Source organism: Lagopus muta, chromosome 20 (assembly GCF_023343835.1).
Source record: "Lagopus muta isolate bLagMut1 chromosome 20, bLagMut1 primary, whole genome shotgun sequence".
In the NCBI taxonomy this organism is placed as follows: Eukaryota; Metazoa; Chordata; class Aves; order Galliformes; family Phasianidae; genus Lagopus; species Lagopus muta.
Window position 1 is genome coordinate 2,615,676 of NC_064452.1, and position 27,334 is coordinate 2,643,009.

At 43.3% G+C, this 27,334-nt stretch overlaps 3 protein-coding genes across 13 annotated transcripts in view; 1 reads left to right on the forward strand and 2 right to left on the reverse strand.

Moving 5' to 3' along the window:
- Positions 1-4,747, reverse strand: part of VMP1 (vacuole membrane protein 1) — a 67,935-nt gene extending 63,188 nt beyond the window's left edge. For 2 of the 10 annotated variants that reach the window (XR_007380736.1, XM_048966897.1), the window contains exons 1-2: positions 4,623-4,730; positions 1,891-2,009 (exon numbers count right to left, since the gene is read on the reverse strand). The gene's annotated coding sequence lies outside the window, so the exon portion shown is untranslated. The other 8 variants (XM_048966899.1, XM_048966900.1, XM_048966902.1 and 5 more) reach the window with 8 other exon arrangements.
- A 34-nt stretch (positions 4,748-4,781) lies between these two features.
- PTRH2 (peptidyl-tRNA hydrolase 2) lies at positions 4,782-5,911 on the forward strand. The gene is made up of 2 exons (XM_048966907.1): positions 4,782-4,921; positions 5,255-5,911. The coding sequence occupies exon 2, from the start codon at positions 5,274-5,276 to the stop codon at positions 5,787-5,789; it is 516 nt and encodes a 171-aa protein (XP_048822864.1). The 5' UTR covers positions 4,782-4,921; positions 5,255-5,273; the 3' UTR covers positions 5,790-5,911.
- Positions 5,912-7,449: 1,538 nt separating this feature from the next.
- CLTC (clathrin heavy chain) overlaps positions 7,450-27,334 on the reverse strand; it is a 29,456-nt gene continuing 9,571 nt past the window's right edge. Inside the window, exons 5-33 of one of the 2 annotated variants that reach the window (XM_048966889.1) lie at positions 26,504-26,617; positions 25,946-26,119; positions 24,912-25,109; positions 24,044-24,244; positions 23,605-23,757; positions 23,210-23,332; positions 22,821-22,958; positions 22,377-22,541; positions 22,077-22,257; positions 21,453-21,616; positions 20,051-20,176; positions 19,315-19,457; positions 18,738-18,972; positions 18,261-18,383; positions 18,028-18,173; positions 17,678-17,861; positions 17,152-17,344; positions 16,520-16,677; positions 16,164-16,328; positions 15,965-16,072; positions 15,684-15,851; positions 15,378-15,527; positions 14,979-15,110; positions 14,702-14,812; positions 13,819-13,989; positions 13,292-13,513; positions 12,164-12,184; positions 9,163-9,238; positions 7,450-8,463 (exon numbers count right to left, since the gene is read on the reverse strand). In XM_048966889.1, coding sequence (XP_048822846.1) covers positions 8,339-8,463; positions 9,163-9,238; positions 12,164-12,184; positions 13,292-13,513; positions 13,819-13,989; positions 14,702-14,812; positions 14,979-15,110; positions 15,378-15,527; positions 15,684-15,851; positions 15,965-16,072; positions 16,164-16,328; positions 16,520-16,677; positions 17,152-17,344; positions 17,678-17,861; positions 18,028-18,173; positions 18,261-18,383; positions 18,738-18,972; positions 19,315-19,457; positions 20,051-20,176; positions 21,453-21,616; positions 22,077-22,257; positions 22,377-22,541; positions 22,821-22,958; positions 23,210-23,332; positions 23,605-23,757; positions 24,044-24,244; positions 24,912-25,109; positions 25,946-26,119; positions 26,504-26,617 — 4,368 coding nt within the window. In that variant the 3' untranslated portion in view covers positions 7,450-8,338. The remainder of the gene's footprint in view (positions 8,464-9,162; positions 9,239-12,163; positions 12,185-13,291; positions 13,514-13,818; positions 13,990-14,701; positions 14,813-14,978; positions 15,111-15,377; positions 15,528-15,683; positions 15,852-15,964; positions 16,073-16,163; positions 16,329-16,519; positions 16,678-17,151; positions 17,345-17,677; positions 17,862-18,027; positions 18,174-18,260; positions 18,384-18,737; positions 18,973-19,314; positions 19,458-20,050; positions 20,177-21,452; positions 21,617-22,076; positions 22,258-22,376; positions 22,542-22,820; positions 22,959-23,209; positions 23,333-23,604; positions 23,758-24,043; positions 24,245-24,911; positions 25,110-25,945; positions 26,120-26,503; positions 26,618-27,334) is intronic. The other variant, XM_048966890.1, reaches the window with a different exon arrangement.

Sequence of the window (27,334 nt, forward strand, 5' to 3'; positions counted from 1 at the left end):
AAAACTCACCTTTTTCCTTTGCAAATCCAGCCTTCAAAACTGAAGTCTCAGTTTGTTCTCTGTATTCAGCTTCATTCCATTTCAAGCAAGCCAGTTCATGCAATACAGACTCTTTCTGTGCTGGACATGAAGGTCTCGGCCATGCACAGCACTCCCTCTGCACTGCACTCAGTACCACTGCCACACAAAACCCATCCATCTCTGCAGCTCCCAGCTGTGCTGCTACCTACACACAGCCTCCACGACCGCAGCCAGCAGAACCAGTTGCATCCTGCCTGCCTGGGAAGGCCCTAATCTGGGATTAGCTCTGCGTAACACTACCTCGAGTACACAGATCAGTATTTACATCAAAGACAAATAACCCCCTCGCACACTTGTGTAGGCTGAGCACTTGTTAAGAAGGTCCTGGAGTCCCACCACTCTGCAGAAGTGCTCTGTAAAAACTCCCATCTGAGAGCACAGGTGACTGGGAGATCTGGTGCCCATCACAGGGTCAGTCCCAAAGGGCAGCGATTCAGAACCCAGCCCCTTCCTCATTGCAGAAAGCCCTTCTCAGTTGACCGCAGCCTAATTATACTTAAAGTATATTAGCATGAGGGAAGGAGGGTGTGCACACAGCTCAGCACCCCAGTCTGCCCACCTCTTTGATACCAGTAAGAGTTATGGCTCCTGCAGGGATGTCTTCACCTGGGGATAATTGGAATAGCAGACTGAGCCAAATTGCAGTGACCTTTCATTAACTGAGTCCACATCCTCACGTCCACACCAAACCTATGGAAGCTCACCAAAGAAAATCAAGTCCCAGCTGCTAAACAGATCATCACTCCTCACAAACCCTGAACAATCCCACAGCTCATATTCAAAAAGAAATATACCCAGTGCACTGAGCAGCTACCAGCAAAAATAGATATAAACTATTTAAGAGAGTGAGGAAAACAACTTTGAGCTGTTGTTGTGTCACACAGAGCTTCTTTGTGGGGCTGAACAAACAGCCCACAATGCATTATTCAGCCGTAGTGCAATCCATAACATTAAGCACAAAAAGACAATTATTGCTGGGCAAAATGTAAACTGGCCAACGGGAAGGGCTTGTCGAGGCTGTGACTGGTGCTTCAGTGTCAGTGCAAGCATAACAAGCTATTGGAGCAGAAGAGCAGGAGGCACTGCAAGTTCTGCACTCTGTGATCACAGAGGACAGAAGTCCCTTCTTCCTGCTGTTCGGAGGCTGCTCTGTGCTGCTGCACTTACGTCAAAGGAAAGAAGAGGCAGCTGGGTGCTGGCAGAGCTGACTATCCTTACTTCTGCACTAAGGATGCTTTGAGGACTCCTTTCTATGGCTTTGGAACAGTGAGGAAGCTGTGACACGAACTTGGTGATCTCACTGCTTTCCCACATGGTGTCTGATCCCTAATTCTCACACTTCTGCCCCTGCAGAACCCTGGAGCAGAACTCTCCTTTCTAACAGCTACAAGTCACTCAGCTGTTGGAACCATGCTTATAGTTCAGGTTGCTCTGCTGAGGTACCTGGGGGGAACATCAGCAGCACACCATTTTCTGCCTTTTCTCATTTCTTGCATTTGAAGCCACATGCTCCAATCCAGCCAATACTCTGCTTCTTCCTTCTCCTCAACTTTTCTGATAGCGATTTCTTCTTCACCTGCCTCCCTGCTCATCGATCACAATAAGAAAACAAAGAACAGAAGCTGGGCTTTCAGAGTTCTCTCAGATCTCAGACACCCCAACAAAGGCAGCGCTTTGGACAGAGGTTACATTCACAGCTCCTTGGCACAGCAAAGGTTTGAGAGCACCTTCCTGCAGCAGGCAGACCGCCTGCACACCAGCACCTTTAAACACGGGATGAGATTGGCCTCAAAGCAAAGCATTACATACCCCTTAGGCTCCGTAAAACTGTGCCACTCTTCACTACTTCTTCTGCCTTTGAAGCCAGTGGAACAAATACGTCCTCAGCTTTGGAGGCATTCAAGACCAAAGTGAGAGCTCTCCCAAACCTACAGAGAGACAGTGCTGCTCACCATGTGATACAGGGCTGACAGGCTCCCTCACTTGAAGGTTAACAACCCTCCTAAAAGCCACAGAAAATATAGAAAGTAACTACTTTATTTTTCCAGTCCTTTAACGCTCATGGGAAGCGTTCAATTAAAGTAAATGAGGACACATCTGAGAGATGTACAAAGTCTCCACAGACACAGCTATAATGGGCTACTTTGATAGGAGTACTTTTATTCCCACACGAAAAAAACCCACGTTTTTCTAACTAAAATAGTTTAATCCCTCAAAGGAAAGAGCAAGTAATTCAGTTAAAGACCGCAGGTTTCCTTTTTGTGGGTTATGCCTCTGTACACCAGACCTATTTTCCAATTCCTAGCCAGAGGAAATCACCAAAAAAAGAAGTGTAATGTTACCATTTAGAGATCAAATTTCTACTTTTCCAAAAAGATTTTGGAACATCTTTGTTAGGAAAGGATGTTAAGTGAAACAAGTTGCAGGGGTGCCACGTGCAGACATCCTGGCAGTGTCACAGCTCTCCGTGGGCAGGCTGCCTGTGCCCCAGAGAGGAAAGGAAGGTCACTGTCACAAGGAAACACATCCACACAAAACAGAATCCTGCTAGAAAGCAGCTCGGAAAGAACCCAGAGTTAGAGACTGATGGAACCAGTACAGGTCACACTAGGGCTGCCTCAGCTATCCAGTAAGAACACCCTGCCTGTAATGTGAACCACGGAGCTCGACTCCAAGCCTTTTAAGTGGGGACAGTATTCTTTCTACAGCTTCCAAACACGCTGACCTACCCATCAGCCTGCACTGTTCCCCAGGTCTGCCTGGTCAGCGTGGCACCAAACCTCATGGCTGTGCTTCCAACCTGCTACAGCAACAGCACGGTGTTGCAACAGCCCTGAGGCTGCGCCCTTCGTCCTCCTGGAACAGCAAAGTCCATCCAGCTGACACTTCTCCAGCCAGCTGCAGTTAAAGTTCTAACTGAAGGTGATAACTTCTCATTGCAGTTGTACCTGAAAAAAACAGCCTCCTCCTTCTATAGACCAGGAATAATAATTGTTTTGTTTTAAAATTAGAACTTATTAAGGAGAAAAACACACACAGAGATCCCAAAATACGCATTAAGACATTCTAACAAGTGGCACTAATATGATGCAGTCAGAAACAGTTATGATAGATTGAAAAGGCATTCAAAGGCAACAACTCAGAAAGCTTTGAAGCAGACATGGCAGTTTCCAGCCAGAAGGGCAGCCCCTGTTTCCAGCACGCTCACCTTTCCCATTCCCAATTCCCACTTCAAAGCCAATGAGTGCTCTCCTCTCCCTTCCCACAGAGCTTACAAGTCCCACTGATTTCATTGCTAAGTAGCACAAGGAGCTTAGCTCAAACTAACAACTAGTACTAACCACCCATTGCACAACTGGAAATGTGTTTGTTCAAACCCTCCTCTGAAAACAAAGGATGAAGTAATCTTTGATTATCTATTGCCAATAAGGAATAACAATAATAACAAAGTCCATTCCCTGCTGCAGAAACAATGAACTAAAAGAAAGAGGAATGTCATTATAAAGCCTTTTTCACATGCTCCAAGGCATCAAAGGGTAACGCTGCATCCCCTCCCAACCCGCTGCATCCCCTCCCAACCCACGTAATCAACATGAACTAAACCAGGATACCCACTTGTTGGCAGAGCAGAGAGAACAAGGGCAGAGAGGACCCTGAGGATGTTTCACACATGCAGCTCGAGGCAGATAACCCGCTTTCACAGCACTTTGCAGACAAACTGCCACCCTCACACACAGCAACACATACAGCAACCCTTCCCTCAAGTCACCTATGCGACTTGTCAAAGTGTCTGAGCAGCAAAACTGGAAGAAAGGAGGAATCTTATTGCTTCTGTCATCGTTAGCTGCCAACAGATAGAAAGCAAAGAAGCAGACAAACACACGTGAATGTTAACTTCCATCAACAGAAGGTAACGCTGAGACACCTCGGGGATGTGGGCTTACCCAGCTAAGCCGGCAGGACAGAGCACTGCTGTGCTTTGGGAGTGGAGACAACAGAGAATGGGGGGGATGACAGGGCAGCCAACCAGGGGAGCAGAGTGCAAGAGAAGCAGATAGAGACCATCGGAACGCGACCCATCTCAAAGGACAGATTTCTCCCTGTGTCATCAGTCACCATCCCTCGGGAGGCACCGGGTGATCCCGTCACAGGGTTGCCGGGCTTTTACCCAACGAGACGCACAGATTCCACGCGGCCCGGTGACGAGCTGCCCGCAGCACTGCCCGAACCCCACAGCTCTGCGGCCCCCTCGGGTTCTCCCAGACCCCACCTGGGCCCCTCCCGTTCCGCTCCCATTCCTCCGCCGACCCCGGGCCGGCACAGCGCGGCGGTTCCGCTCCCCGCAGTGCCCGCTGAGCGCTGCCCCGGCCTCTAAGGGCCGCCGGGCGCTGCGACACCGCACCTCCCTGAGGGGGAGCTGTCGCCATAGAGACGAGGGCTCGGGGCTGGGGCCTGAGGGGAACGGAGCCGGGCGGCCGCAGCGCTGAGGAGCACCAAGAGGAAGAGGTGCCTCCGCGAGGACGATAAAGGCAGAGCCTCACCCGGCAGAGAGCCGCGCCGAAAGCCGTACCGTGCGGCCGCTCCACACTCACCACGCCGCGCTCCGGCTGCTCCTGCTGGGCCCGGGCCAACCCGGAAGTAGAGGTGGAGCCAGCCCGCCTCTTACCCTCCTCTTACCGAAGTCGATGAGTGCGTCACTTCCGGCGCGCCACGCTCCTTTCCCCGGCCCGCTGCTGAGCTGAGGCGGCAGGCGCTCTGATCCTCGTTGGCGCGCGACCGTGGCGTCACCTCCGGGCGGCAGCGGGGCGGCAGCAGCGTGGTGGGCGCGCGGAGGTGGCAGGTGAGCGGGGCGGAGCGGGGCTCGGCTCTCCTGAGGGCCCTGAGAGAAGCCGGCCCGTTTCGCCTTTCTTTCATTCGTCGGCCTCGAATTACGCTGGTTGTGCGAGGCCTGGCGCTGGGTGAGGCCGGTGAGGTTGCGGTGCTTCTGTCGGCGGCTTGCAGTCACATGCGGCTCCCGCTTCCTGAACCAGCGGAAGTCGTGCGGCTTTGGCTGTTGGGGAGGCGGGGGAAGGCCGCGTGCTGTGACCGTTCCTGCTGCCTGAAAGGGGAGCGGCCTGTTAGCAAATACGGCCTGTCGGTAAGCAGTTGATCACGGTAAGCTCTGTCTTCACAGCCCGTCTCCTAAAGCCGCCATGGATTACTTCTCCAAGCCCGGCTTCCTCAGCATCCTGGCGGGGGTTGCCTGCGGTGTGTGCCTGGGATGGGGCATCCGCGGTCGGCTCCTGCGGCAGCACCGCGCCATGGCGGCGTCCGCCGGCGGCTGTGGGACCGAAAGCAACGTCATGGGAGAGTCGGGAGAGTTCAAGATGGTGCTGATCGTCCGCAACGATCTGAAGATGGGGAAGGGTAAAGTAGCGGCACAGTGTTCCCACGCGGCCGTTTCTGCCTACAAGCAGGTTCAAAGGAGGAACCCCGAGCTCCTGAAGCAGTGGGAGTACTGCGGGCAGCCCAAGGTGGTCCTCAGAGCTCCCGATGAAGAGACTCTGATTCAGCTCCTGGCTGATGCCAAGCGCCTGGGACTGACTGTGAGCTTAATACAGGATGCTGGTCGCACTCAGATAGCACCAGGCTCCCAGACCGTCCTCGGTATCGGGCCGGGACCTGCTGATGTAGTAGATAAAGTTTCTGGTCATCTAAAACTCTTCTGAGCTGGGGAGCAAAGGAATTTGAGTGCACTGGTATAGATGGGTGCTGAAGGGATAAAATCCCAGATTTGGGATGTTTCAGTGTGTTCTCCAGTAGAAATAAAGTTACTGTTTTTTGTAAAAGATGTAAATTTGCAAAGCTTAATGCTGTTGATGAGTTTTTCTAGCTTGTGTATTGCATTCTGAAGTGGGAAAGAAGATATTAGGAGGAAGTTTTTCACACAGAGGGTGGTTTCGCATTGGAACAGGTTGCCAAAGGAGGCTGTGGATGCCCCATCCTGCAGGCATTCAAGGCCAGGCTGAATGTGGCTCTGGGCAGCCTGGTCTGCAGGTTGGTGACCCTGCACACAGCAGGGGGTTGGAACCAGCTGATCATTGTGGTCCTTTTCAACTCAGGCCATTCTATGATTTTAGGCTTGGTGGAGTTGGGAAAAATAGTGCTGACAGTTTTACAACCCAAAAGAAGGAATCCAGTATTTTTAAAACTTGTGCAGTGAATGGAGGATTTTGAATTGTGTGAAGCTCACTGGCTGAAGAGCAGCTCCAAGGAGGCGTAAGTGAATAAGGCTTGTGCTAAAAAATAAGTTTCCACCCCACCCTTTCCTTTGTATGAGTTTTGTTGGGTTTTTTTGTTGGTTTGCTTTTTTGAAAGACATTTAATTCAGAGAATGCTACATCCTGGAGCAGCTGAAGATTGCCCCACTCAGATGGAGAGAGCTGGAGCTGAATTACTGTGTTGTTTCCAATATGGCAGCTGATGCAATACCTTGTAACTGGTATGAGACTGAACAAGTTAAACAGGGTTTGCAGCTCAATACTTAAGAGCCAGTAAACACTTCTAAAGGGAAGATGCAAGCTGTGCTCCTTTCTGGATGAGGCTGTGCAGCTTCTGCATCTGTAGGCAGGTCAGTGTTCCCAATTCAACCAATGTGATGGGAGTTACCCACACGTTAACAGTTCATCCTATAGGAAACTAATTTTAACCTCTGAGGAGCTGCTAATCCTCAGTAAGATACGATTTCAGGAAAGACTCAATTTTGAGATTTAACTGGGCAGAGTTAAAATCACACTGGTACATAGGTTCTACCTCTGCTCAACTGACACCCAGTACAACAAAGTTCACGTGAGCAAGCAGGAAGGAGACAGCCTCAAATCTGGAACCTGATGTTGACAACGACTCCTGGTTAAGAGAAAGAAGTGTCTCCAGCTCTAACAGGGTCAATGCTCTAATATCCATCACGCTCAAATATGACAGTATTCATAGAGAAACATTTAAGTCCGTTTTATTTGAAGCTAAATATATTTAAGGCAACTTACATACCTAGAACATAATCTCAATTTAACTGACACACCCTACTACAATCCTAATGTATCATCTGGTCAAAGATGCTGCAGTTGACCACAATGCAGCCCACTATTGAAAAGTGCCGTTCTCTTCTGTCTGGCATAATCTTTCTGTAGAAAAAGCATTATGTATTCTCTTGTATCCTCCCTTCAGTGCAAGACACCACTAATGGTCTCCACTGCTGCTATTCTAAATGGCCCCTCCTACCCTTAAGTGTATGCACCTGTATGCCCCATACTGCTAGCGTGGTAATACTTGGTTTGAGGTTGAAGGTCCTTTTTTGAAAACAGTAAATTGAAGCTACTACTATGCAGCATGTCCACAGTCCAGTAATTTATTTTTAAATTGAGTAATTTCAAATTGCACAAACAAAACTGAACAGCAATATGCTTGAATTCTCTCTTCTGTACACTCAAAACAGTGATCTAAAACACCACAATATCCAACATACACAAACCTCAGGGCAGGGTTAGTAAATACACAGATTGGAATCATGGTGCTCTGTTCCTGAATGGAATGTCCCACAAAAGCACAGGATACAGCACAACATAAGGTCATCTGTTACATATGGAGTGAGCAAAAAGACACTAGCATTTTCTATATGCATAACTGGAAAAACCTGCATAGGTTAAGGAAAAAAACTTTTACTCATAATTTTAAGTCAGGCAAGGTTGTCTGTATGCATTTTAAATTCTTTTAGAGCTATGCAATCCATCAGGGTAGGATATGCTGATTAGTGTTGTCTCTGTCAGCAGTCTTGCAAGGTCAAATACAAGTATCTTCACTTCAGCTTTCTCTGAATATACAGTGAGACTTAAATGCATTTAGAATAGACAGTACATACTGTAAGCTGCTCACATACGATGAACTTAAGATTCAATATTAGAGTTTAACACTATAGAGTGCAAATCAGAATCTTCACAATAGACTTAATGGTAATAAGCAGTCCTGCAAAAGCCCACTTGAACAAAGTTGTTTAAACTATTCCCCCTTTTAAAGTAAAGTCTAAATGACATGGAATGTGAAAAAGATTTAACAGAAGTGATTCAAATAGTTTGCGCTAGAAAAAACAGTCCTTCATGAAATAAAGGTTACAAGAACACGAGGCAGAACTCTTTGCTTTTTCCCTGTTATGAGTTAAAGCGGGGAGGGACGGTGGAGTTTCAGTAAGAAAATATGCTAGCTCCAAACAGACTTGTGCTGCACCTTACATGCTGTACCCAAAGCCTGGCTGCGGTTGCCCGTAGGGTGGTGCAGTGTAACCATAGCCAAAAGGTGCTTGTGGAGGAACTGCAACGCTGGGTCCTGCTGTCAACATGAGTTGTGGCTGACCTGGAAGACAGAAGAGACAGAAGTTGCACCTTTATTGTTAGGTACTGACAGCTCAGATGGAATTCCTGCAGCCTCCCTGTTGACTTCTGTGCGTTCAACAATAATTCCCTATGACTGACTTAGAGGCTTCAGCAGCTGGGATGGATATTTCCCCAAAAGATCTCAGATGCTCAATTGCTAACCATGCCTAAAGAAACACTGTTATGAGATTTTTTTTGCTTTAGAGAGAATATAGATCAGACTACTCATCAGCTTTGTACTCACAGCTAGGTCTTGAAACATCACACCCAGTGGCTTTACAGCTAATAGTCCACAATTATCACACTGCTTCAGGATGCAGTGCCTGGGGATGCCAGCCTTGGACTGAAGGCCCCTTTATCACTCGTTAGAGTTCCTATTTGTAATTAACTAGAATCAGTGGAATAATCTAGCTATGAATATCTAAGATAATAAATAGCAAGATCTAAATAAAGCACTTCTAGTACAGCTCCCATGCTACTTCCCTCAAGAAAACCTTTCTGTAATGGGACAGTCTCAAATCCTGTAGTCCCCATACAGTCTCAGCAGCAATACTGTAGTTATACTTCAGAACACGTTTCCTTAAGACTTGCTTTCACATGAAGAACATTTCTTGGAAGAAAATCAAGAAGCGTTGATATAAAAGCCAAATATATTACAACACATGAACCAAAATATTACCATAAACAATAGGTTGTGTTTCAGTAGCTTGCTCCTCTTCCTTTCTCAAGGACTCCGATGCATCCAGTTTATCCACCTGGAATCGAGACCAACAATTAAAACAACAACTCTAGATGAGGTACTTATTCATGGCAGAGAAGTGGAAAAGCCTTAGTGGTATGTTAACACCCATCAAGAAAAGGAGACCATTTACAAATTCAGATCAATTCAAGTAGCAATGTTGGTACTGGTGCAGTCAAGATTGTCCGTTTCCTGAAAAAAACCCTTAATTGAGGGATTTGTGGAACTTCATTGAAAGTGGCTCCAGGCTGAAGCTCTGTATGAAAGGTCCCATACTGGACTAGAGCTACTTTGACATCAGTAAGCTCGTGAGTGACTGTTGCTCCAACGGCTCCAAACCAACAGCCTGAAGTCACAAGCTCAGATTTTGGCACAGTGTCAGCTGGAGATCTTTGGTGCTGGAGCAACTTCTAGGACAGCGTTCAGACCTGGAGGGGTTTCCCTGAATATAACGTTGAGGCAAAGTAATCTGAAGTTGGTATTTGTATGAGCAGACTGCAATAGCATCCGACATGTCACTTGAGCCTCAAGATTTCACTTTCCAAACCCATTCACTCATGCAATTTAAGTTCAAATGCAGAGAATGCATGTGTATAAGACTTGCTTTTTTCCACTCTAGAACTGTGTGGCAGTCAGCCTAAACCCACAAATACTCAGCTTGTGTGAGCTTTACACACAGTAACAGGACAAGACTAGCCAGCTTCACTCTGCTGCACAGCAAGTGGGATTGTGCTGTTAGCCCCCCCTACAAAAAGGAAGAGAAGAAACTTCTTCTGCAGTGAAGTATTGTTTGCTACTAAAACAGATACCAGGAAACTCAGCATTGCTATGGTCTAAGGCAGGCCCTGAAACTAAAACCGTACAAATTAGGTACTGATATTTTACCTGAGAGATAAGATTTAGAGTGAAGTCAGAAACAATCACGCCAATTACTTTGTAAAACAGTAAGACAACTCGCAAACCAGATTAGTCTTTCATTTCATGTGTCCTTAATAAAGGAGCTTGAAGATAGGTCCTCCTGTACTTACACAGGGTCAGCATTACTTGTTCAGTTGAGTTGAACAGTTTTCAGTGTAACTGTGCTACTTAGCAATTACCGGCAGGCAGCACTAACAGCTTTCTTCCTTCTGAATTGCAAGTTACAACATGCCTTCCTTAAACCTGTTAATTTGTAACCTCTGTTAGAGGCAATACTCCAGGAAGTGGCGTAAGTCCCGAGCTTTGAGTTCATTCATTGATCTGGCTTCCACGGCAAGCCTTTCTGTTGTCTCACACCGGTATCTGGCTTGCTGTTGTCAAAGTGCATGAGTGTATCCTTTAAGACTCATTTCCAGAAACCGTGCTGAGAATGCACTGGTTTCAGCTCAAATAGCAACACAGTGAACATAAAAGCACAAGTTTAGAGATGCAGATCCAAGGAGAATGTGCAAAGATCGCTAATCAGCAGAGGCTTTTGGTTTACATACACTTGGAAAGCCTCCAGCCCAGGACATTCCATGCATTTTTGACCCAGTTTTGATGCCTCTCCTCAAAGTTAAACAAACAATTCCAAGAACAAGTCTGCAACCAGCCTGCAGGATGGTTCTTACAGCACTTGCTTGAGCTTCATCAGGTTCAGTACCCTAGCACACTTGTTACAAGATTGTTTAAAAGGCTTTTCCACAGGGACTGCAATAAGCTGCAGAGGAAAAGTAACATGCATTCAATGTTATTGTGTTATGTGTGCATGAAAAAGAGGCAAAAGTACTGAAGCAGGAGTGAGGTCTGAAGATGACTGCCATACAGGCTCCCCCCAAAAACCACACGCAGCCCACAGCAATGCCTTGTAGCTTAAGGATAGTGGGATGTAATTGCAATGACTGCTACACATGCGTAGTTTATGCAAACACTGCAGTTCAATTACCTTTTTTCACACACACGCTTTCTTACTGCCTCACTTACTAGCTGCTGAAGGACCTTACACTACACATTTTAGTCAGGTTAGCCTTGAGTTCCAGTGGTGTATTTACAGTCATCTCATCACCAAGAAGCAGTTTGCACATAGTCCATCTTGAAGCCATTTGTCAGTTTGTTTGCCCTTTGCTCAACCACGTTAATGGAAAACTAAAACTTGGGCTGGTTTTAAGGAGAATTGAAGTGGTATTTGTACAGAAGAAGATGGACAGAAGCCTTAGAGATTGCCCTTAGGAGGGGCAACATTGCATAGCAAAAGGCAAATCCCAGAGTAGCCTCAGAAGAGCAATTACTTTTTTTTTTTTTTTTTTTTAAACAGGTAGCAAAAGAAATTTAATGAAGCTGAAGAGCTTGGAAGGCAGTCTTGATTCTTTTTGTACAACTAAAAGAAATTTACTACAGGGAAGGGAACCACAGACTTGGTCTAAAAGCTGGGGTTTTAAGTTACTGCAGGATCTAGAGCACCATGTGGATTAAACTAGCACCATAAGAACTGGAACCTGAATGAGGAAGAGTCTCTTCTGAAGCAGCTAGTATCTATTCTGCCTACTGTCAGCACACATTAGTAGTGGTCAAGAGATCAGAAACTGGATCACAGTCCTTGTTACTAGCAAATGCTATACTGATTTATGGCTCAGAGACAGTTGAGAAGACTTTATTCCTTACTGTAGGTCATTCTTCTGGTCAGTTTGGCAGTCAGATAGCAAGATTTTTTATCCCTTTGACATCAGGTTGACTGTGATCCAGCTGATCACCTGTACGCCCTTCCTGAGGTTCTATTAGCTTATTAGTAGCAATGAATCTACTTTTGTCCTACTGCACTAGCTACTCATAAAGTTAAACGATTTGCATATGCTTTAGTGATATTTTGTTTGGGGAAAAAGCAGTAGCAGCAGTGTAATAAACGTAGGAAAGAAAAAAAACTCATGCAGAATCCTTAGACTTAGTCCTCCAGACTTAAAGATGGAAAACAAGAATCAACTTTCACCTTTTCCTTTATTGCATCAACCTGCAAAGGAATTCAGAAGGTGCAGCTTAGAAAAATCAAATTCCATATTTAGCATATAAGAGGTAGAAACAAAAGTGTCAGGGAAGAAATAATTAAGGTACAGGAGAGTGAAAATAAAGATACACCAGAAGTATCTGCTTTAAAAAGGCAGCTCTGCTTGTTGCCAGATTGTACTGCATTGATTTCATCAGCTAACTAGAATTATAACCTAATCTTTCAGTAGGTCACATTTTAATCTAAGAATCCTTCTCCAGGACTACCAGTCCCAAGAGAGGCCTAGTAATACCTCAGTACATCAGGCATATCTGATAAGCAACATTATTGCTTACATAGCTCCCACCTCCCCCAGGGTACAGCACTCAAGGATAGCAGATCTCTATATGACTACAGAGTCTTGCCTCTGTGTAACAGCCAGTCAAGTCTACTGGACAAAGGGGCACTGTGGACTTCACTGACTCAAGCACTGAACTAAAATTTTTACTTCTCACAGAGAAGAGTTTTGAACATTAAGGGATTTAGGCCATTTTATCCACTAACATAGCTTCAGCAGGACAAATTCTGCAATTGACAGCTAGCATTTAGCTGTGACTAATCTGGTTCAAGTCTGTCAGAAAACTACCGAGCATTTTTGCCATCCTAATGTAACTTCAAGCAAGAATTGAGTCATACAGATAATTAGTGTCATTAAGCATCAGAGCCATATTTTAAAGTTAAATGCACAGCAGACAAAGTTAACTCAAGTTCTAGCAATAATCAAGCTTTTTTAGTACACAGACTAGAATTTAGTTAGCTTATTCCCTGCTGGGATTTCCAATTGACGTGGCATATAAAAAGCCTGAATCCTGGAGCTACTTAAGACACTGCCCATGGTCAGGCAAATACTACTGATGCATGTTCTGCAACTGGTAGAAAGGGCGGAGTCTGCAAATGTTTCAGTCTCTTAGAGGGCGAAGTCTCTCCCCAGATGGACTGAAAAATAAGTGTGGACATGGACAGACAGACATTTGACAAAGCCCATATCAATGTTAGTAGCAAGCAGACAGTCTCAAGGCATACGCACCACAGTGACTAACGAGCTTTCAGTGGTGGAGAAGCACCTGCTCTTACCTTGGTCAAGTACTCCTTCATGACCTGAATAAAGTATGGCATGGCAAAGTCCATGATGTTGTGCCTCCACGCTGTTTCCAAGACAACGTCAGGCCTTAAAAGATCATAGCAGGTAAAGAGACAAGCACCAAAGCATTCTTTCTTGTTCTCCTGCAAGAACCACTGCAACAATTCTTCTGCCAACTCAGTATCTTTGGATTCTGAAGCATATTGCATTGCATCCTACAACAGGAGAGAGACTGGTTAGCTTGATGTACCAAGGTACACTCACCGACATGGATGCGGTATTTAACTAAGCTGCAACCTATTACTGACATTAGCAAAGAAGAGGATTCTACAATTTGTTTCCAAGAATTCCTCAGCATGATTTGCCAGATTACTAAGAGTACCAAGAGGCACCACCTAGTGGCATTAAAAAGATGCAGCTCGACTGGAAAGTTAAGAGATCAAATTTGAGAGTTTGGGAGTCAGTCGAAAGACCTCAAATAAATCAAGTATACTAAACCTGATCTGCATATGTGTCTGACCTTGTACAGTCTGTCCTTCTTACAGAGTTCCACACTCTGCTTCCAGCGATTGTTTCCTTTGAACAGATATGCAGCAATCCTTCGGAACTCTATCAGCTCGTGTTTCTCCAAACGTTGAGCAAGAGAAATGTTGTCAAAGTTGTCATAAGCATCTATAGAAGTCCTAAGGGCCTGAGTCAAGAACAACAAAAGTTACTCACATCTCACAAATACAATTGCATCCTCTAAGATGTATGGAAAATAACTGCATCTTTGTTCTATATTTGTAATTCTAAGAAGATCAGGTATTCTAACTAGACCTGCAGAAAGATCTATATTTTTTGGTCAAGCTAGCATTTGACACATATGGAGTTCAGAGTATTCCAGTTTATACGTTTCAGCAGTGATTGTTGAGGTTAAGAGACTGAATATCTACTGTACAGCCTACAAACAGTACAAAAGCTAGACATAACTGTTTGACCTTTCTTCAAATTCTTTCTTTAGCATCCATTGTTTTCTTAAAATAAAGGCTAGATCTGTAACACTCAAGGTAGGAATCTGCCACTCTCCTCAGCAGGAACAACCCAGAAAGCTCCCAAGAAGTCACTGACAGTTCTTCACTTAATCCTTCCCTAGCCTCAGCTAACCCTGCTTGAAGCCACAGAGAACACATTCACTTAAGGAATGTAGGTTAACAGCAAGCAGGCCAAACCGACTGAAAACAAGACAAACCTGTGTTTCTAAACATTAAAGACAGACTCAGAACACTAGGTTAAGGTTAATACTGACACAGAAGCCAGCTAGAACTTCATCTGAAGTTCACAAGTAGATCCTTCTGTTTTGGATCACACACAACACAAATCCATTTCTGTTACAGCAGCTACCCTTTCTAGACAATACATACCTGGTAGTCTTCTTCAATAATGAAGAGGTTGTTCAGGGACTCATTCACTGATTTGTTGTTGTGATTTTGAACAGAGCGCAAGTAAGGTTTAACCAGGGGTAACTGTTTAACCTTCAAGGAAGCAGACAGATCAACTTAAGTCATGGTAACTCTTTCCAGACACCCCCTAGCATTCTCCCTGAGAGGCAGTGAAGTAGCAGAACGTTTTGAAATGCTACTATACCTAAATGCTTTTCCAATTGCAACTTATTTTTGATCTGAACAGTAGAAAATTTACCTTTGTGAAGAAGGTAACAGCACGAGTATGGTCAAGTCGAGGGGACAACACCATCAGCAGATCATTGAGCAACAGAGGTTTGAATTCCAAATAGAATTGAACTGCTTTGTAGTACAGCTCCACATTGGCCACCTAGAAATGAACAAGGATATACGTTAAGAGCAGAAACTTGATTGTAAAGGAATCCAAATGAATTATGGACATAACCTTAAGACATTCCAGCACAACCAAGCCACAAATGCAAGACTGTCTCTAGAAGTCGTCTTAGTTACTGCAGTTGTCTTCTTTTGAAATTATGTGGCAGTACCAAGAACTTTCAATTTTAAACAGACTACAGGTGAAGAATGGAAGTGCACATAAAGTTTAAAAGTTTACCTCCTTCCACTAGGAAAGTAATACCTTAGTTATGATATCTTTGAATTGTCCTTCTTTCCAAGCATCTGTTGGGTGATTCATCATTGTGATTATGGCATTATCATATTCTTCATACTTATCATACAAGAACACCAATTCAGCCCACAGATGGGCTTGTTCTGCAGCTCTCAGAACCTAAGCAAAGAGCATTTTAGAAATTCCAATCAATATATACATATATTGCTATCAGCATCCAACACTACTCAAGTGTTGCTATTGCAAAAGCTAGGGGACACACAATCCTGAAGATGTGTTTTAAGTTTCAGGTTTAACAACTCTGAGGTGTCTCACCTTGGGGATGTTGACTCTGGACCAGAACAGTTCCAAGTGCTCCCTCATCTTCTGTGGTTTGAACTTGGAGTAAAGAATTGCTAACTCTGTAAACATCCCCATGTGTGCTCGCTCAAGTCCAAGTGCTGCTTCCAACATAGTTATCAGCTCTTCAAAGTAGCCACGATCCTAAAAAAACACAGTTAGAGATGTTTCACATTAGGAACAAATCTCACTGACTGTCAGCTTTACTCTGCTGGCAACGCAGTCTTTGACTGTACAATAGCAGTCAGCTTAATTACCTGGTAATAATTGATAAGCTCTTCCAACTCATCTGCATGCACTACAATATGAAGTCCACACATCTGGGCCAGGCGGAATTCTTTTCCATCAACACAAGCAAAGCAGACCTGGAAAGAACAATTGTGTTATAGCTTGTAGAAAGCCTCTGAAGATGCTAGAGCTTTGGAGTTCTTTAACTTATTCAAGCAGTAAGTTTACCTCTTTCCATGTGCGAGTACTGTTTGCTTTCCGAGCACCATCCACAGCTGCCTGGTATTCCCCTAGGTGAACTAAAGTTGAGGCTAAACGGCCAAAGTTGGACACATTGTTATACAACAGCTTAGCAGCTTCATACATCTTTTCATCATAACAGCGATCACCAACCTGCAGGAGAGCATAACCGAGTTATAAGAGCTGTTCAGTCAGACTTAAAATACGTAGCATTGAAGCCATTATCAAAATGGAAATGCCTTTAAGGTTCAAGACCTACATATCCAAAGAGATAGAAGATCCAATGCCACTTTATAACAACCCCCACTGCTGACACAGCACAACTGAAAATCAGTCTCACTCACTTGCTGGATATGTGCATTGTTGGGTCCATTGATAAATTCTTCTAGCTCTGCCAGACGGTTTGTTTTAGCAAGAGCAAAGATTAATTCTGTTTCCACATATGATTCCCGGGCCTTCTTGCGTGCCATCTGAAGATATTTCACCAGTTCTTCCCAGTTTCCTATCAAACAGAGTTCAGAATGTTTACTTCTCACCATTGAGATCACTGGTGCTTTAGTTATACTACCACCTCAACCTAGTTTTCCATAAACAGTTCAATAGACATTCCCCAATAATTAAGGCCAGCCTTCATACTGCATGTGCTACATTAGATAAGGTCACTTTATGACAGGCCCAACTGAGTGAATTCTGGTATTAACTGCATGCAAAGACCTCCTTAGAAGCAACTGCTCTGACAGAAGCCTCCAGCTATGTAAAAAAGGTAGCCACAAGACAACTAATTATCTGCAAAATCAGTACAGTATCTTCTCCCACCCTTCTTGAGGGCAGTCTTTGAAGCATCAGATTCTTCTGCTTACATCAAGAAATAGGTTTGGCAGAACTGCAGTTTCTGAGGATCATGCAAAAAACAAACAAACAAACAAAAAAACTAAACAAGATCAACAGCAAGATATTATATAAAACTTCATCATACCACTGGCATTGGCAGCTTGAACAACTTCCATGTACGAGGAAGGATCATCTGCTTTAATGTATGAATCAATTGCTTCCTTTACCATCCCTTTCTGAAGCTGTGCTTTAGCCAGCTGACTCCACACAGCAGGCTCATTGCAGCGCTCAGCAAATTCATATGCACGATCCAGGTTTCCAATGTGCTCTATTAATACCTACAGAGAGGGTTACCATGATCAGTCACTGTCTATTAAGTTTTACAAGATACTTAGATACATGTTTCATATTACAGCTCTTCAGTGAATCCACAGTTGCTTTTAAAAAACAGACAACACTACACAATGCACACAGTACTAAGATTTTATGCTTAAGAAGTTTCCCTCACTACAGGATTGGATACACACCAAATACTGGTTCTACTTCACAGGACATGACACAGAGCAGCTTTTGGTGCTAACTGGTATTAACTACCAAAGTCACAAGTTAACAATAAAATCCTCACATGAGGATGCACATGTCACAGTTATCATGGGCAGATTTTAGGATACCTGTACAGCTGATGTGTTCACATCAAACTTCCTGAAGATGGCAAACGCCTCCTCAAACAGCTCATTGCTGATAGCTATATTGGCTATGTCTGGAGCATCATAGTTATCCAGGCGGTTGATGTATTCCATGACACGGGTGCGATCAGCCTTAATAGCTGTGAGAATCAGCAGGTTCTGCAGGTTCCTACACAGAGAAAGAAAATACTACTGTAAATCAAGTAAAGAACAAGAGATTCACCCTCTCTTCTGGAGAAGTTCCTAGATTGCTTGCTGTTCCACGTTACAGCAGTTCAACGCTCACATCAGGTATAAATTCAAGTTTCTTGTGACCCAGTTTTGACATGACACACCTGTGCTCACTGAATACAGAGTTATCGAGAACTATTTTCTCCAACAGTTCAATAAGCTCATTGGGAAGATCTGCAGTCATGAAGGCCTTCACAGTAACAGACACCTCCTCAGGATCCTGGGTCTCTGACAGTGCAGTCTGCACAACCTGTGGGCAGAGTCATTGACAGGTCAGGTGAGTCAGGTGCAAGTCAGGTTAGGACAGTAAAGGCTTTTAGCACTGCAGCTGTTATACCTGGTCAATTAGTGGTCTTCTGTACGGGTTGCTTTCCAGCAGCACACTGGCCCACAGCTCAGGGTCTTTACGGCGAACTAAGTAGCGGGAAAGGCTTTTGAAGAGAGAGTTCTCATTGCACACCTAGTGAAAGGCAAAGGCTTTTTAGAATGAAGCCACAACCACGTAAGCCTACTACTAGCCGACAAACTAATTGTACTGCAACATCAAATCAGCTCCCCTGAGATGCAGCCTAGAAATCTCAGGCTTTGATACTACCACTAGCCCCCCATTCTAGAATTTCCAGGGGAAAGTCCCATTTCTCATTCATATGCAGAGGGTCAATCAAACAGCTACTATTCTGTTGCAAGTGAGCAGGTTCTAGCTTAGTGTTTTTTAGGAAGTAAATGCTGCTGTCAGCTATAAGCCTGAAGTACTCATCCCCGTGATATTCCTGCTAGCACTTGACCCACAAGTCCACTGTTTGGCCATACGTACATTGATCAGCTCCAAATCACACTGTCCACGTTCATAAGCCACGCAGGCCAGGTGCGGGTCCCTCTTCTCACAGTACTTGCCAACAACTCGGCTATCATAGTAAGGATTCTCACGCAAAAATCTTTCTGGGTTGTTGTTGCTATCAATGTATATTTTGGCCAATGCATTGTGTGTTGCAGGCTCCTCACAACCCTCATGAATTCTTGCCTCCAGCCAGGGCAGAAGTAGTTTCAGCCTAGAAGAAAGGTGGGTTTTCTCACATTAAAGGTTGAGTAAGTAACCACTTGTATGGTTTCTTCACTGTGAAAGTCAGCTTTAGTGTATGAAGAAGTCAGTAATTAAACCAGAGTTTCAGTACTCCATTTTGGTTTAGATTCTGTTTCACTACTGAAGGCTACTTAATGAAGGTCCTCACATCAGCCAAGAATGAAAGCAGACTGCTGCTGCTTTCTCACCCAAAGACAACTTCTGGCTGTCATCACCAGATTTAGTTCCTTAATGAGGGCATGCACGGATGAATGAACAGTATAACCATTAGCAGTCTAGCAGTATTAGGAGACTTGCAGAAATTTAATACCTGTTTCTTTTCTCAACCTCTGCAACAAGTTCATCAGTTGAAAACTGGCCTCTCACTACAAGGATAAGGTTCTTTATCACATCTTCAGAGCAATCCACATCAAGCAGTCCTCCAATAACAACAGGCAGGCGGCTTGGATTCACCTAAATAGGATCATTTTAAGAAGTCAGCACGTTGTCATGCAGCACAGGTATACTATACTATACTATCCAGGTTCAATACTTCTCCCCAGAACACCACATAAAGGGTACTTCGCTCAGAGCGACCTCACCTTCTTGCCCTTTTCTCCCATCTCCCCAGTTCTGAACACAGGAAAAAAAACAAATCAATTCTCCAGTCGTAACAGCCAGTGGCTCACTAGTGCTCACTCCCCACAGGAAGAGCTGCTGAGCAAACTAATTTGTCCCTGGAGGAAACTGTACAGGAGAATTGCCTGCCCTCTCTCTGCCCCAAAGCTGGAAGTTAAAACCATCTTAAGAAACCCACAGCTATTCTACCAAGCCTTCTTTCTTTATGAGGTTTTATTACCAGGGTTACTGCTCAATTTGACTGGAGAATAAAAGATATGACTCCCATAAGGGTTAGCTTGTCAAAGGCCATTAGTAGATACTTAGACATCACTCAAGTATGAGACTTTTTGCCAAATAACTGCAAACATTATGCTTATGGTCAGACACAGTACTAGAAAGGTTGATCAGTTTGACTCACTAAAGCCAAGTGACCAGTTGCAGCTTACCTTCTGTACATAAATCTCAATATATTTTTGGAGATTATTTCTATATAAGTACAGCACCAAGTCGTGGACAAAGTCGAAGCGATCACACACAATGATGAGTGGTAGCTGGTCAGTGAGTTTAGCTTCCTACAAGGAGAAGAACTTCCATTATTTGGTTTTGTTCTCAGACTTTAGCAGACAAATACAATTGAACTTGAAAGTTCAAAACTCAATGGTTGATCAAATAACAATGTATCACTCAACTTCATGTTTGCAATATGCAGCATAAGAGAGTACTCATGCCCCTATCAGGGCATACAGCAAGAAGCCTTCTGAAGGTTAATCGTGGTTCTTTGCATGGCAAGATCTATGAAGTTTTACAACACAGTACAGCTATTGTAAGCCTAAGCTCTAAGTAGCATTTTTAGTTGCCACTGATGTTCAGTGTGCAGGATTAGCACTCTGGGATTTCAAAAGGAATTTAACCAAGACTTGAGTTGTAGACCAGAACAGAAAGCTTACAAACAGAATTGACTTTAAGCGTCACGTGTCCTGTGATACCTTGCAGCAGTGGATTTAGAGAACAGTAAGAATCAAACTAGTACTAAAATTGTTAACCAGATTAAGATAGCTAAAACCATTCCAAGCATCAGATTACAACAGTTACAGCACTAAAGCTTGCCTATGTGCTGGACACTAGTCCAGACATGCATTTCAGATCACTTATTTGAACATGCACATCCCAGAATATAATCCTACATGTACAAATTATAGTTAAGGAGTTTACACAGGGAGGCCTGTACTGGGAGATTTACCTGGTACATGTCCTGCACATTCCAGACACGGAACAGCACAAAAAACAATAGCTTTCATCAGGAATTTGACAGCTGGATAACTTAACTTAGCTGGCTTGATCAATTTACATACCTTACACCTCAGTGAAACCAGTTTGTTTTGTTTTTCTTTTAAAGAGAATTCTCATTTCAAATGAGTTTTGCCATCTTCAGATACGATCAGCAAAATCTAAGACTATACTATGTAACTGACAAACACGAAGGCAGGAAATGTTCCCAGATAAAGTTTTCCCCTCCCACACTGCTTCTACTATTTCCAACGAAGTTACATTCATCAATGAGCTCAGTACTGATCATAGGCTATAGAATCTGAACTTGAGTGCGCTGTCTTTTTTCACTCTTCTGAGCTATGTCAGAAATGCTCTGAATCCCAGCAGGAATGGTCAGTTATCATGGATTTACACTGACTGGCATATCCTAGCAGAGCTAAACCACAGTTCACTTGGCTCAAGTTTCCAAAGGAGAAGACTTGCTTTCACAAAGCTGCCTTATTTTGTTAGCAATACAGACAATATTTTTTATCAGAACCCCAAACAATTCAAGGCAATCCACCCCTATCCAAATGTTACCTTGAGGAAGTTTTTAACACGTTCTGGATCATAGCAGTTGCTTTCCCTGCAGATTCTTTCTACTTCTTTAATCTGTCCTGTCTTGCATGCAGCTTGAATATATTTGAAGTGCACATCTGGATCCTGGCTAAAGTTTACAATGGAGCCCAGGAAATAGAACAAACCTTGAAGGAAACAGTCAACATGTTATTTTGCTAGTATTTGATTGGAGAAATACTAGATTCTGAGAAAGTCTGCCTAGTTTTGATTACAAGAAAACCCGAAATTGGATCACTGCAGAAGTTTACAAAGGCTACACAAATTTATGGTGAGCATTTTGGACAAAGGAAGAACGCTAGCAGTTTCTTCAATTGCAATACTTGACTTTTTAGGTTGCCCACAGCTCAAAGCTTTCTGGTAGCATTCAAAAGAACTGAAATATTCCAGACCAACAAGATATGCAACACTGAGTGTTGGTGGCAACTTGAAAGAGGAGCTTTAAGCTTTAGGTCAGGTTTCAAGATAGTTTTGAGGAAGAGGTTCTTAAGCTAAATATGGCTTTCAACAGGTAAGACAGCCCTTCATATACACTTGTACAAAGGTGAGCACTAATTCCTTTTGCTAGAGACAGGAGCATGAACTCACCTTCAAAGCTCTTGAAGGACTCAAACAGCTCAATAAGTGACTGTGTTGACAGCTGTTCGTGGTATTTTGAAGCTACCTGCACACAGATCTGCAGGTTCTGGCGGATGTTGGCAGACAACATAGCACGCAGACACTCCAGAGAATCTTCTACTGACAAGGAGCCAAAGTAGTTCACTAGCCACTGCAGAAACACATCAGCCATTTCAGACCCAAGTGAAACACTGTACAAGCTGAAATCAGTGTTGAAAGAAATTATTAATGGCCTGGCTTTTACTAGATTCAGGATATTTGATTTCATACCTCAGGATTGAGAAGATGAGTGTGAACTACTGCACGCTTGATGTCATACAAGTCTGTGAAGTGTTCGAGTGCTCTCTGCAGCAAGCCAGCTTTCTCACACAGCTGAGCTATGTGAGCCCGATCATAATGAGTAAACATTTGGTTTCCCAGGATAGCATCTGCAACCTAGAAGTAATAAAGATCAGTTGCTACTGCCACAAATCATTGCTTAGCTCCATATAAACAGCAACACACAGAAATTCTATCAAGAAATAATCTGAAGAGAAACTATCTTAGGGGTTTGAAGTAGTTATTAAGAAAAAAATATATATATAATTTTACAGTTAAAGCAGAGATGCTTTCATAATTTTACTTGTTCATCAGTGCCATTTGATACAGACCACAAAAACCAGTGGCTAGCCCAGCTACAGACAAGCCTGATCCAGCATAACTCTCAAAGCATACCTGGGGTGCATGCATGAGGTTCATCTCAAGTAAACGTGTTTGCAGGGGACCCTCTGAGGGGCGATTATTCTTCAGTGCATCCAGTAAGAAGGCTGTACATTGCTGAATTAAGTTATATTCCATAAAAACATCCACAATCTGCAAGAAAAAGAAAAAGCAGGCTTTTAATTTGAACCTGGAAACACACTTAGACAAAGGAACATCAACTGCAGCTTCTACTGCATTAAGCTGCCACTTATATTCTTAAAACTAAGCAAGAAATGGCATTGCCCCAGTGAAGTGAACCCCAACATACCATTAGGGAAAGATTTTGAACTGTATGTAATATAGCTCCTTTTACCAATTTAAGGACTCAAGAGTTAACATTTCATAGCAGTAAAGTTATTTACTTGTGTTATGTCTGCAAGAGGCTCTTCATCTTGAACAAGCATTTGGGCAAACTGCTGTCCTTGATCAGGGCTGATTCTCATTACGTTCCTCAGCAAGAAAATCCAGTCTGGAGTATACCCAACCTGAAGAGATAGTGAAAAGTAGTAATTCAGCAAGAGAGCAAGTTTTGTTACATACAGAGCTCAGTAAGAGCCTCTGTCAGCAGCTTACACAACGCAGTCACAATTTCCTCATTTGGAGGAGGCTACATAGGGAAGTACAAGAGGATGCACGTATGAAGTCCAGGAGTAATTAATAACAACAGAACCTTAGATCTAAGTAGGTACCACATAGAATTTAAAATACCAATTATTCTTAAACAGAGAATGGATATAGCACTCAAGTTTCCTCTTACCTTCTTAGCATACAAAACGATCTTCTGGACTTGTCCTGTTTCAGCAAAACACTGGATGACTTTGTTTGGAACATTGGCTCTCAGATAGACACTAAGTGCTAGTGTAGGGTCTACAGATTTCACAAGGTCTCCCAGCTCCTCTGAGCACTCCAGCTGTTAAAAATAAATACAGTAAGTCAACCCTGACTGTGTTACACTAAAGTGCATTATTATCTTCTTCCTTATTTTTCTTCTTGTTTATTAAACAAACAAGAAAACACCAAGAATCATATTGATAGCATCATCTTGGAAGAAAATTGATAGATATTCATCTCATCTCAGCCATTTGATGACTCTAGTGCACTGAAGAGCTGCCCAGCTGAGTTTTCCTCCCAAAAAAAAGGCATTTTTAGGCAGTTATGTCCCTTCAAGCCTTTACAAATATCCACCCCAAAAATACCTTATCTTCTTTTAACCATTTTTCCAGAAGTTGCTTGCGTCCCTGCTGAAGCACCGGTCTGCAAAGTTCCAGAGACTCATACTTATTCAGTTGCCCTTGGTCAAGCAGAATACCAAAATACTGGAGTAAAGGGGAAGTCTGTCCTGGTTGTGCTGGAACACTCTGGAAACGGCGTATGGTGTCTGGAGTACGCAGAATTCCCTGCCAGAAATAGAGATGCATTTCAGTTCTCTGTTCTGCTATTGTGGCTTGGCAAGAGTTCCTCCAGAAAGCTGAAGTTAGAAATGCTTACTATGGCAACATTACCTTTTTCCAACCCAGAAAAATTGCCAGAAGCAGTATGGCTGAACACTGCATTGGAGATGTTTTGACAGAAGGCGTGCAATAATGACCTATTAAATATGTATTGCTACTGATACTAGACTTAAGTTCAGAGGACAGTCCTATAGAATTAAGACATTCTTCTCCTTGCAACCAGTTTCCTCTCATCTGAATTTAGCATGCTAAATACTCTTTGCTCTTAGTCACCCTTTTTTACCCTATTTACAGGTATGGCCCCTGCTAGAGGCTGTCCTTTCAGAGACTTTTCCTATCACTGGGGGAACTAAAGTACATACTAGAAACATTAAGCCACAGAGACATTACCTCAATTATTCCTCTCTCTCTGCAGGTTCTATCCCAGCTTTAGAACCTTCTGGCATACAAGTACTGTCAGAACACCACGTACAGGTTCTTCATAGGTATGTTAAGAAGCACTATGATAGGACAGCAGGATTAACGTAGCCACTAATGAAGTCCAGTGAACCTTCCTGAAGTACAAAGCTTAAGCCAGCAGAGACCAGGACCATTCTGGATGCTCAACCATTACCTTTGGGGCATTAGCTGCCACTTTTGCTGCCTCTGAATAGTTCCCTTGTGCAAACAGTGCATTGAATTTTCTGGCAAAAAGTTCCTCAGCTCCGGCCAGGTTGTTGCGGACAGCCATTCGTAAAGCTAGGTCAGGATTCTGCAGCACGTTTGTAATGTAGGGAATAATATTCTCTTCTTCCACACAGACTGATAACACCTGAATAAATTATCAAGGAAAGCTCCCAGTTAGTTCAAACATAAGAAGAAAGCCAACTGCTAAGTTCATCTCTAAAACAAAAGCTATAGCATACATGGAAAGCTTTTCCATCCCTTGATAATGGCAAAGCTTTGCCATTATTTGAGAAACATACCTCTAGCTGGAAAGAACCTCTATTTAACCACTTACTGCACAAGGGAGACGAGTAACAGTCTGTCTGAACTGTTTATAAAAGTCAGAAATAACAGAGATCTAAGTATCACAATTGTGTAACATGCACTCAGCATCTTAAGTAACCAATCCTAAAGGGTGAAATAGGAACAAATCTGCTCAGTATTACTAACACAAGCAACAACAGGTGAGATAGTTCAGTCCTGAGGCATAGCTGCATGTCAGCAGACTGTTCAACCAAATTAGATACTTATGGAGACATGTTAGCATGTTTTCACTGGGGCTCACAACATGATCAGAAATGAAATGCCCTGAATGAAGAATTTCAAGTTAGTGTATTAAGACTGCATTAACGTGTGCTCTGTAATAAGGCAACATCTACCTTAAAGGAAGTATATCTCGTTCTATCCTCACAGTAGGATGGTGCTTAGATCCACTGATTGCCATTAAAAATACTTAATTATAATTATGCAATGAGAACCTGAGTTGTAAAAAAACTATTAGACAGACAAGCTGCACTAACGTTCAGATAACTGATATTACCATACTCCTCCCTCTGATTTCTGTCTCATTCATTTGTGAAGACTTAAGTACCAATATGAACTCTGTAGCCTTATCATTAAAGTTCACTGGGATTGGCTAAGCAAGTGGTTTCCATTCCTTACTTGTCCCTTCCTGTTTACTCCTATAATTCCAGCTGTTGCTTCATGCTGTGCAGTAACAAATATGGTCTCTCCACTGATTCTGTTCATGTAAATACAGGTGCCAGTTTCCAGGTCATACAAGTGAATATAGCCATATTTTGTTATCAGAAACACCACATCATGCTTGTCACTGATCTGCAAGACAGGAATAGATTAAATCAATTTTGGTATTGAATAAAATGATTGGATGCTTTTGAGAGTCAGATAATTACATCACTTCAAAAGAACTAAAAGTGCTGCTACATCTTTACTGAATACTTGAGTACTCTCACAGTAGACTAAGGCTTTAATAGCTCGGAAGTCTGTTCAATATACATGGATATTTGTTCTATAAATAAGAATGAACCATCTTCACACACTGCTTAAGTCCCCATTTTGATTTAGCACTACTGATGCAGAAGTAGAAATCACACTAGTTAAGTTCAGGTTTATATTGATCACCTGGCTCCCAGTGCCCTGCTACTCAGTCATACCCACCAAGAGAAGCTGCAGATTGGTTCCTGTGTATGGCTATCATACCTGCATTGCAACAGGAAAGTCATTCTGTGCTTCAGGAGGAAAGAAGACATCCACTGCTTTCTTTGGGAATGGCTGATTGCCAGTTGGTGGTGTGCCAACCTCGATGATGTGCAACTGTGTAGTAGGTAAGATTAGTTTGTTAGTTACCATGTAACACATGTAACAAGAGATTTAACAATAAAGATATGGCAACTCTTTTGCTGCCAAGCCTAAATCCAAAGCTTATGCAAGCAGAAGAGCTAAACCAGTCTTCCTGAATATTTGCACAGGTGTAAGGTGTAGCATATTGTACTCACGCTCCCTGCATAACAAAAATGACTTGAGCATGATCTTGAGTTATTTCTAGCTACTTAGAAGCTTAAAGTTCTCTTAGGTCACTTTTTATTGCACTCTTTCAACTTGGCTCACATTCTACAGAGACAGCTCTGAAAATGTTTCTCTGAACATAGCTTTAGTTTTACTTTGTTTCAGCTTTCACTTACAGTAGTTCATATAGCTCTGGTGTTGGCATTAGACTGTGGCAACATCACTGTTTCATTTTCTTCATCCAGTAATTTGGAAGTTAAGTCTGATACTGGGAATCAGCACAGAGATTACGACAGCTTTTCACTTCAGCTTTACTTGTGAAACTGGGATTCACATCCTTCAATTCTGGTAACTAGTTTGCAGTCACAACACGCCACCTTCGCTTCCACTTCATGACTGGAAACAGGCTTCCACATCAGGTAGTCCTGCTGTGAAACTATTCATGCCCCAGTTTTCATACACACTACAGAAGCAGCATCCAGACTAACAGACAGTCCTTCACTTTTTTCTTTATGGCAACCTGGT

Coding starts and splice junctions, on each gene's coding strand:
- PTRH2 (XM_048966907.1), top strand. CDS start 5,274: ATGGATTACTTCTCCAAGCCCGGCTTCCTCAGCATCCTGGCGGGGGTT.